General features: G+C 44.9%; 1 protein-coding gene across 1 annotated transcript; it reads left to right on the top strand.

The window, feature by feature from the left end:
- Positions 1 to 5,772: 5,772 nt before the first annotated feature.
- LOC103179630 (zona pellucida-binding protein 1-like) lies at positions 5,773 to 7,180 on the top strand. The gene is made up of 2 exons (XM_007895005.1): positions 5,773 to 6,797; positions 7,093 to 7,180. Exons 1-2 carry the CDS (start codon positions 5,773 to 5,775, stop codon positions 7,178 to 7,180), a joined length of 1,113 nt encoding a protein of 370 aa, XP_007893196.1.
- The last annotated feature ends 4,403 nt before the right edge of the window (positions 7,181 to 11,583 follow it).

Genomic DNA, 11,583 nt, shown 5'->3' on the forward strand with positions numbered 1-11,583 from the left:
ACACAGTCACTACACTCTACGGTAAATCATGCATTCCGATGTCAGACATGGTGATATGCCATTATATCAAATGCAACGATTATTATTATGATTATATATATAGCTGCAAGAGGTATAAGACATTGAGAATCACAGACTATAGTAAATTATGTTCTCAGATCAATGACTGCACCTCTTCCAAGAACAGTCTGATTCTGAGTTATCAACCATTTCATTCGAGGAGATAATTACAACTGGGATTGATTTAATGAGAATCAGTTAAGATAAAAAGCCGTCAATTCCAGTTAATACAGTATCTCACCTGTGATACTGACAGTCAATGTTGATTGAGGCCCAAATTGCACAGTTTTAACCCACAGGACCTTTTGCAGTAAAATTTAACACTGCGCAGAATTGTGGGAAAAAAAAATTCTGGAATCAATTCAGAAGCCGTTTTCCGCAGTTTATAAAAAGAAACCGTTTTCCAAATGAGGTAAAACTGGATTCAAGAATTTTCCACAATTCTACATCATTTTAAAGTTTAAGACAAAATGATCTCACAAGCTCAAACCAGGTAGTCATGTTATTGTACCTCATATTAAGGCGACCAAATTAATCCCAGTTTTGAAAATGTTGCGCTGATTGCTTTTGCCCCAAAAGGAACGTTGGGATTTATTTACCGCATTTGTATTCTTCTCATTTGATATAATGTCTGATCGTGTCATAGAGACATCTGAGAAACTCTTTACAGGATTTTTACTGTAAAGTGTAGTGACTGTGTAATTGTAGGCGAATGTGACAGCCAGTTATGTGCACAGCAAATGCAGATATGCAGTCACCACACTGCAATGAGTTCAGACATGGAGCTTGGACCATCTGAACTGGCGGTAGGAGTGCGACTGATTGAGCCAGGCTGATCCATGAGCTTTCCCTCGCTCTTTACAAAGGATCGGACTCTGGTCCAACAACAACTCGCATTTAAGTAGCACCCCCTCATGCCGGCTAGCGTCCCAGAGCGCTTTTCTGAAACTGGCCATTAGCAACTGAGTCTCTGGGTAGTCTGGAGCAATAAATTGAGATTTAAGGCAAAGTACGGTGGACAAAGCCAACTCCTACTGCATTGGAGTCGGAATGACAAAGCCAAGGACTCGTGCAAACTTACTCAAGTGAAGAAAATAGGTTCCAATGGTTGGGATTCTTGGGATTTGCGTTCCCACCATCACAGTTGGGAGCATAAGAGTCAATCACAGGAGCTGACGGACTCCAGCAAATCAACGTTTGATTCATTTTTCACATTGAGAGAATATGATTACCAGGAGAACCCTTGTGTGCTAATACCCACTTGGAACACAGATGTGTGGCCGCTTTCTACAGCCTGCAGGCTCCTGCCATAGACATCAGCATCCACTTGGACATGGTCTGGGCCATCAGTGGCTGGGATAAATAGAAGACGTCTCAAAGGGATTGGAAATATTAATGAGTTTCTCAATGTTAAACACCATAACAGAGTTGTGTGGATAGAGGGATTATTGCAGTAATCCAGAAACAATGCTCATATTTGTTAAACCTCTGCTCATTCAATTGGAACCAGTCTCCAGCTCCCACCCCAGCCCCAGGTTATCAAATTCACAACCTGCCAAAACAGACATACTTATCAAGGTTCCACTTGGCGCTGCCCTGGATCCTAAATCATAATCCAAAACAATAATAATAATAATAATCCTTGCATTTGACATAGCGCTTTTCACGTCGGGAGGACGTCCCAAAGCACTTCACAGAACACACTGTAAAGTGAATTGACTGTATATTTGTGGGCGAACACGGCAGCCAATTGCGCACAGCAATGTCCCACAAACAGTCATGGATTGAAAATGACCAATTTTTATTATTGTTTTTGGTTTTGGAGGGATTATTATTAGGCTCTGTGTGGAGTAAGGAAACTTGCCCAAGGTTTCGCCCTCTGCCTGGAATTGAACTCAGGTCTCTCACTTGCAAAGCGAGTGCTCTAACCACTGAGCTACAGGACTCCACAAAACAAGTATCCAATAAGGCAGAACTTTGCTGGATTCATATTGTATTAACTATATTATTTTCCATAGCTAACCATCTCCTCTGCGCTCACCTCCAACTCCTCCACCATCCCCCCCTCCCATTACCCCTCCCACTGCTTCTCCTCCATCCCACTGTTACCCTTCCCACTGCACCCCCCGTTGCAATGAAATATAAATTCTGAATGATTGCCTCCGTAAAATAACAACAATAATAATCATTGAATTTGTTGTGGCACCTTTTGCATCATGAAGGCATTTGACACGATTTTACTTTGTTGTGTAGTGACTGTGTATTTCCCTTCTCTTTTCGAATGTCGCCACAGGATCTTTGATGTTCACCTAAACAGGCACAGACGGGATCTCGGTTTCACATCTCACCCGATGGATGACACATGCAGTGCTCCCCCAGGTACTTTCGCCCACAAAGTACACAGTCAATACACTTTACAGTATATTCTGTGAAATGCGAGTATTATTGATACTACATTAGAGTGTCAGCACAGACTCTGATGTAGCACCTTTCACGTGGGGAGGACTTCTCAAAGTGCTTCACATCTGAAGGACAGCAACTCCAAAAATGCAGCACACTCCCCAGCACGACAGTGGAATGGCAGCCAAGACTTTGAGGTCAAAGTCCCGAGTTGGAACTGGAACCCACAAACTTCTGTCTCGGCGGCAAGACTGACGCACTGCGCAAATGAATTGACGTTCTGCACTTTCACCACTGCAGACAATAAGGGTGCTTAATAAACTCAATCTCTGAAAATAATTGGAATCGCAATGGTGTGATTGCCTGTTAAATGGCATTTTGTGAAAATTGTGGCTCTGCCTGTTATTGTAAAAATGGTATTAAAATGGCCCCCAGAGCAACACATTACAGCCTGTGACACTGAAAGGGATCTGCATCTTCCACTCTCAATCAAGCTCATCACATAATGGTATTAATAATGTCTGCCCACAGCATCAGCATCCTTGGTTTCCCCCCCAGTCTCAATAAGTTGACAGACCACAATGTCAGGCTCCACGTCTGTCCAGAGAGATCTTAGTTAATGAGCTGAACACGGACCGGAATGGGTGATCATGTTCAGAATTACATCAAGTCACAAATGCTGACTGGAATGGGGGAGGAAGGAGGAGACTACGACTCTCTGAACAGCTGTGAGACTATGGATATTAGAGTGGAAGGCGCATGCATTCCTACAAAAGTAGACCTTACGTCTCCATGAACCAATTGTCTTGGGACGAAAGGTAATAAGTTCTCAGCTGCTGAATGGCTCAGGTTAAGCAGGTCAGCCAGTTTTTAGCTCACTTACCCAGAAACAAAGTTGGTCAATGTTTCACGCCTCCTTATTATTCAGGCCATCAACCTGGACAATACAGGTAGGGATGATGGCCTGTTGTTGAGGTGAAATTCAAGCGCAGGTTAAACCCAACGGGTATAATAACTGGTAATGCGCAATTCTCCACTTTGCATGCGGCTCAGGATCTGCACCACGGTCACTGCATTATCCAACCAGTCATTCAGGAGGGAACAGTGTTTTATGATTCTTCAGCACCATCTACGGAATGCCTTGGGCAAAACAGTGCGTGGCTCACAGCTCACTTGCCAAGAAGTAACTTCAATGATCTTTGATTAATAGGAATACCCCCAGATAGTATCAGTCATTCAATTCATGTCTGTTAGTGGGACTTTGCTATGTAGAAATTGCCTGCTGTGTTTATCTCCAAAATACACACCGCACTTTACAGTTAAGCACTCTGAGACATTCTCCCGAAGTGAAAGGTGCTCTACCAAATGCAATGATTCTTCTTATTAGTCTCCTTGGGTTTGATAGAGTGACTATAATATCAACTTGTCTCCAAATAGTAATGTTCAGATGACAAGAATTACTGTAAAGTGGAATGACTGTGCGTTTGCAGGCAAACACTGCAGCCGACTTGAGCACACAACGTCCCGAAAACAAACAGATCAATCTTATCTGTGGGACTGTCGGCCAGGTCACTGGAAACAAATCCCTTCCCCTTTCAAATCGGATCTTTAACATTCATTTGAACAGAAATCAGGACCTCGGTTTAATGTCTTACCTGAGGACAGATCCTCCGATGATGCAACGACCCCCCACAAACATACACGCTGCAGCATATCAGCCTGGACTATGAGCTATTATGGCACCTCAACCCATAACCATATGACTCAGATGCTTACGGTCACCTCCTCCCTCCCTCCCCCCCATCTCGACGTCAAACTCTGCCGCTGTTAAGCAGCCAAAACACTATCCCACGTGAAGGGGGCTGTGCAAATGCAAGTTGTCGTCGTCGTTGTTTTAACAGTTCTTTCAGATTCCGAGTGAAGAGGTTCCAGGGAGATATCTGGTCTGTTGGGTTGAATACATTTAGGTGATCTTCGCGATCTTTGTGGGTTTCACGCAAATTTGTTAAAAAGTACCGTTCGACTCAGATGATGCAAGTAAGTCCCACGAGCAGAATCCTCCCTTTGTCAGCGACGTACCCAACAGCTAGGATTCTTTCTCAGAAAGGTGGAGAGCATTGATGAGGCTCAGGCTGTTTAGCTAAATCCAGGGCTGCTGCCCACATTTCCAAGCGGGCAAGTCAGCACCAGGCAGATGGAGCAAAATGAGATGTAACGATCTATTCCCCACCCCCCCCCCCAAAAAAAATAGAAATAAAAATCGCATTTCGCTCCACGGCATCGAACAGCTTCCATTTGCCACTTGACTGGGCAATGAAAACGTCGCTCACTCCCACAGAATAGCAAAGTGAGAGTTTCTCCGCTGGAGTGTGCGATGCTGTCTTAAATTGCTTGCAAACGTGCTTGAATCTATCCGATGCTAATATAGCTGGGGATTCAAAAGATAAATGATATCAGGCTACTGATAACCACCTCAGCAAGAGCGCTGCGATCTGAACAGAGCAACCGGATGAAGGTTCCCCATTTCAGATGTCACACACCCATTGCCAACAGCAAATACTCAACACAGGGAATTGGACAATTATTGCTGGAAAATGATGTAACGGGGGAAATAAGAGGACCTGGAATTCCATTTATATAACTAAAAAAGGAGCAAGCGGCAGGGGTATGGGAAGGAGGCAAGTAAATGGGAGTGTAAGGATAGCTCCTTAAGAGAGACAGCACAGACACGATGGGCCAAATGGCCTTCTGCTGTGCCGTTAATTTTCGCTTTTAACGCGTGAAAGCACTTTAAAATCACGCAGAATTTGGGACAATTCCTCAATCCAGTCTTAATTTGGAGCCACGGGAAAGGGAAAGAGGGATGTTTCAAGACATCACTTGAAAGACGGAGGGAGGAGATTCTGGGATGGGGGAGTTCTAGAGATTGAGGCCACAATGGCTGAAAGCTCACCCGCCAACGGTAGAGCCTATAGAGATGGCGAGAAATTTCTCCTCAATCGTGTGCCAATAACACTCTTACCTTTGACAAGAGAGGTTGTATTTTCACAATCATTGCGGGGGATACAGCCGAACACCGGGAATGCTAAGCAGTGCGACGGAGTGATATTACCGCCGGCGTGGCCCGCAAAAGACGCGGACAGAAAAAGATCTCACCAAAGAAGGACCGTTTCGAACGCTGGCGAGGCTACGACTTGGCAACTGAGCCGATTGTGATGGACGGAATGAGCTGATGTCAGACAATGGCTGGTGAAGTGGCCGTCACAAAGGGCCGCGGAAGCCAAATGAAGACAAGGATGAACGAGGACGCAGATGGGTACATCACTGCCGATCGCCGGCATCAAATGCCTGATCGTGTGCGGAGCGTTCCTGAACTTCGCCTCGGAGAAAGCTGCCGCGACCGGTGAGGTGTGGTGGCAGGTCAACCGGATGCTCCAGAACTCTCTCGCCATGCATGGCAAGGTCCTCGGCTCAGAAGACGGCACGGTAAGGATCTACATCAGGGTGAACGAGAACAGCCCGCACATCCTGTGCGCCACCGCGAAGCTCAGGAACACGGAACTGATGGACCCCGAGTTCTCCTGGCAAGGCCCCAATGGGAGGGACCTCGCTCAGAATGATGACACGAGGGTGTCGTTGACGGGCACTCTGTCCATCGAGAGGTTTCAGAAAGAATACTCGGGCGAGTACACTTGCATTATGTTTTTCTACACGTCGGAGACAAAGGCATTGCAGTCATTGACTCTCAAGTATCTACTGTACGCCTACCAACAACCCAACTACACGTATGAGTTTCAGGCGCAGTATCACGTGGCCAACTGCCTAAGCGCCAACAACAACCTCTTCCTGGACAAGCTGCACACGGCCTTGAACCAGCTGGTCTCGGGCCTGGCCTACGTGATCAGCATATACAAATCGGACTGCCATATGCTGAAGGTGCCCCTGGCCGGTATTCAGTACGAGTTGTTCCTCACGTTCAAAGTCCACCTGAAGGAGGAACAGCTGGAAAGGATCTGCAAGCAGAACTCGGCCGACTGCAACCACAACCTCAGGCTGGAGAAGGCGAGGCACCGCATGCAGGAATTCTTCGGTAAGCAAGCGGACATCCTCCACCAGATCAACGGCAGCCTGCCCCTCATCTACTACATTGATGGCACGCTGCAGGTGATCAGGATCGACCGCTGCAATCCGGGCTACGGGAAAGACCGGCGGAAGCACATGGAGTGTTCTGGCTGCTGTGTGGTCTGCAGCCCGGGCTCCTACAGCGGAGACCACAGAGTCAGCTGCCTCCCCTGCGCCAGCGCCGTCAAGTACGGGGAAACCGACTGCAAAACCGAGTGAGTGATTCTCTTGGGGGGGCACTTTGTTTGTCCATCTCACAGTCGCTCTCGGCCCAAGCCGGTGGTCGCCCCCACCTGTGTGTGAGGACGTCACGAGAATTATATACTGTATACATATATAAAGCTGGACCTAATCAATGCGCACGGCATTCGGCTCCCACTGAATCTGCAATAAGAATCCACTCATACTGCGAAGGGAAGCAATGTCTGCTTGGATTCTCATGTGTTACGAAACGTTAATATGAATAAATTTTGTATTGTTTAAATGATCATCCCTGTCCTTTATTCCCAGCAACGAGTTGCTGAACAAGGGTTTGGGTCCATCAGCTGGGCTGAGAGGGACCCTAGCCTTCAGCTCGAGTGTTCCTCATCTCTCTTGATGTCTCTCTCTCTCTCACACACACTCTCTCTACCTCACTCTATCGCACTCCCCGCCAGTCTTTATCTCATTCTCTACCTCACTTTCTATCTCGCTCTACTGCTCTATTCTATCTCACTCCCTACCTCTTTCTCTCTATTTCAGGCCCAACCACTCTACTCTCTCGCCATCTCACTCTCTCTACCTCACTCTCTATCTCTCTGCCTCTTTCTACTTCTCTGTCTACCTCAGTCTGCCACTCTCTACATTTCTTTCTACTTCATTCTGCCTTACCCTCCACCTCACTTCACATGCCCGCTTCGCACAGGCTCCCGTTCTCTCCTCACTTACTGTCACGCTTCCCAGACGGTCCCGCTCTCCTCTCCACCACGGTGCAAGGCACTGGAGTTCTGTCCCTATGTCACGTGGACATCAAGACACACTGTGTTAAGGAAAAGATGACTTTTCATGAATGCTTATTGTGTAACGCTGGGCATGTTACAGCTTTGACACTCTCTTCATTATGCCGCTGCACTGATATGAATAACAGTCGTAATTCAACATAAAGAATTCAATCTATTGTGCTGTGGAACTGCCTAACATTTAACGATGCTAAACTATATTCCAGGGGACTCATATATAACTCAAAACACTAATCATATATATATAACAATAAAACAAGACTCCCCCTGTTATACATAACAGAGTATGTCCTATACATAATTTAAACACGAGTTCTTATTGTATATAACTTAAAGCATTTAACATAAAAATAATAGTAATCCTTGTATATGATGAACAGCAAACAGTGCCTTTCACGTTGGGTGGATGTCTCAGTCTCACTGGATTCACTGTGAAGTGGGCTGACTATGCATTTTGTGGGGGAAAGTAAGGAATAACGTTAAGCTTTTATCGTGTATGGCTTAAGCACTTAAAAGCTTATAACTTAAGTCACAGATCAGATATAACATGATGCTCTTATTATCAACTGTTACTGAATTGGGTCTATGCATTGCCTGTCAGTAATGATGCGGTGTGTGTGATGGGATACGGCAAGGTCGGTTGGGATGAAAAAGGCCCTTCTGATCTCATCTCTCCAAGAACCCTCCACCACACCGTCCCCCCATCACAATATCAAGCTGCTTTTTAATTGAGTCTCAGTGCCGTGGCCTCAACCATCCTTCCTGACATTTCCAAAATAGCTGCCCTGCAGCTTTCCCATTGCTCTAAGGGGAAACACAGCAGCTTTAGGTGTTGGGCAACATTTCCATCCCAACCACCCAAGTGTCAGCGTTAGGCCAAACCACACCTTTCACTCAGATCCCATGTCTTTGTTGAGACCTGGAGTACATTTGAGTAACTTGAGGCTACCAAATCTTACAAGAACTCAAAGCGCTGACCATCCTATTTATTTACAGATCACAATATTCGCTGCATTTGATGTAGCGTTTTTCACGTGACACTCTGTGTCATCCAGACGGGACTCATTAAATGATGTGATTCTAGAATTAATTCCTCTTTAACCGAGACCTGAACGTGCATCAGAATCGGAAGAATAACCCATGCGTTTCCCGTAGCGTTTTTCATGTTGGGAAAATGTCTCAAAGTGCTTCGTAGGATGTTACTGTAAGGTATGGTAGAGTCTGAGAGTCAAGTGCTCTAGGATGCTAACCTGTGTGTGGGGCGCTATATAAATGCAAGTTGTTGTTTATGTTGTAGTGACTAATAATAATAATAATCCTTGCATTTGATATAGCGCCTTATCACGACATCGAGACGTCTCAAAGCGCCTTAACTTTGAGACGTCTCAAATTCTTTCATAACTACTTTGTGCGTGAATGCGACAGCCAAAATTTTCGCACAGTGACGTCCCAAAAGCAGCCGCGAAGCGGGATATTATCGCAGTCGAAGGCTCGGCGAGGCCGAGCAGCAAGAGTGTAAGAGAAGGTCAGAGAGAGAGAGGAGTGCCAGGGCGTGACGGGATTTATAAGTGAGAGCGAGGACCTTGAAGTCAAACCTTTTTACGAGTTGCAGAATGATCCCATCCGCTTGTTGATGATGCTTTCCTTGAGTTCAGGAGGCTCTGGAGTTGTGGCCCAAACAGCGATTGATGAATAATTACCACATGCAACTCAACCACAGTACTTGGCCCTTTCATGTCAAGAGTGCGATAATTGCTTGATAAATATTAATAAGCACCTTCAGGTAATTTCTGACAAAAAGTCTAATAGATAGAAACAAATGCAATGAATACTTGATTAGCTTCTGTTTTTTTTTTGCTTTATTGAATACTCAAAGCAATTTCCAGCTTTGACGCACAATTAATAAATACAAAATAAATGTCAAAATAAGTTCCCTTTTTGTTGTGCGGAAACACTGTTGAGCCATTTGTAACCATCACGAGAACCTAAATGTGATAGTGAAATACATACATAGTAGTCAGAGATGTCGTCTATACACTCATTGAAACTAAATTAAAAATATATAATTCAGAAAGATTACAGTAAGAGCGGCACTCAGTAACACCAGATTCCAACACAAACTGGACTGTGCTTTGAAGCACTGACTCTGTTTCGCCCGTCAGTCAATCGATTAGTGTTGGCAGCAGAATACAGATTTGGTTCAATAAATTAAGGTGAGGATTGAGCAATAAATACAATTCCTTATTAAACATACAAACAAAACAATTATGATGATAATGAAAATAATCATCCTTGCATTTGATACAACGCCTTATCATACTGTTGTGGGCTGACATCCTCCTGATATAAAAGGAGCTGTGTATAAATGTAAATTGTATTGTATTGTTCTGTTTACGTAGTACGTTTTAAAGCGCTTCACAGGGCTTTACTGGAAAGTGTAGTGCCTGTGCATTTGTAAATTATCACCTGCCCTTTCCTGTCCCCATCCATGTTTTCTTTGCTTACTCATTACAGTTGTAAGACAACAACAAAATCCTGTGAAGCCCTTTGAGACGAGCTCCGGACGTGAAAGGTGCTATATCAAACACAAAGGATTACGTATCATTATCATTATAACTAAAGGCATCACCCATTCGCACCCATTCTCTCTCACACTCGCACACTCGTTCTCAAACGCAAGCCTCAACTGATTTTTATGTGCTTCTAGAAAAAGTTGATCTGAAGAAATTTCCGTGCTCGTCTCTCGCTCGCCAGTCACGCTGAATTCTGTTGATATCTGTATTAAGGATAAAACCCTTTTGTACAAAAAATGCTGGTTGTAGCAGAATCCATAACAGCTTCCAAAAAAAAATGGAATTAGTCAAATATTTCAAAAGGTAAAATATAAAAGTTTTCGGGGGCGGTGGGGTGGGGGGGAAAGCTGGGGAAAGTGGGCTTAAATAGGTGGCTGTTACATAGGCATTACATTTCCTCTCTCTGTTCTATAACATCAAATAATATCAAATAGCAGCATTATAAGTCAATTTTGCCTCATATTCTCTCTCGGATAAAATTACCTGTCCCTATCCTGAAACAATGCAATACAAAATTACATTTCTATAGCGCAGTTCATGTCAGGAGGACATCCCAAGGCGCTGGAAATGCCAGAGTTACGTTGTCAGAGCTTCATGATTACTCAATACTATCACATCACTCACACCATTGCATGTTAACAGTGCGGAGGATGGCTTTCTGTATTGATCGGGGTAAGAGTTGTGATGTGGGCAATTTCTCCACTGTTAGCAGGTACACACTGTCAACATCATACAAGCTCAGGGCAAGTGCAACATGTTGAAATAAAATTGGTCGTTCACTCCGTGGCTGTTTGTAGAACATTGCTGCGTTCAAATTGGCCGCATTTGCTTACAAAATACACAACCTTGGTCACACCCTCCCACCCCTCCTGATCCCAACCCCCAGCTTGGGTCCAAATCCTTGACTGGCCAGCGCCTAAAAGGATGTCCTCTCAATGTGAAAGGCTCTATATAAATGTAATTCGTCGTCGTTGTTTTGTGTCAGTTTTTTTTTCCGGAACTACTTCTTATTCCTTCCCTTTCCATCCTGGGGGCAACACCTCGCCACTGGTGCAGTTCCAATTTAAGGCCGAGTGACCAAATCGAGGAAACTTGGTACAGGTCTACACAATCTTAACACCAAAATGGGGTCGGTTTCACCGGGGGAGGGGGGCGGCGAGTGGGGGGGAGTGGGTCCCGTATGGCGATTGGAGCAGGAACCTGCACCAAATACTCTTAAGCACTGCAAGGGTTTCCCCACATGTCAAGACAGTCGGCTGACCAAAATAGCAATAACTGTGAAACTGTGCTTGTGCTGAGAACTGTATTGTGTTCGTTAATCTTATCCCAGGCAGGTGGGTCGGTAACCAGAGGACACAGATTCAAGATAATTGGCAAAAAAATCAGTGGGGAGACCAGGAAACCTTTTTGTTTTACGCAGAGATTTGTTA

The sequence above is a fragment of the Callorhinchus milii genome, unplaced genomic scaffold, assembly GCF_018977255.1.
Source record: "Callorhinchus milii isolate IMCB2004 unplaced genomic scaffold, IMCB_Cmil_1.0 Scaffold10, whole genome shotgun sequence".
In the NCBI taxonomy this organism is placed as follows: Eukaryota; Metazoa; Chordata; class Chondrichthyes; order Chimaeriformes; family Callorhinchidae; genus Callorhinchus; species Callorhinchus milii.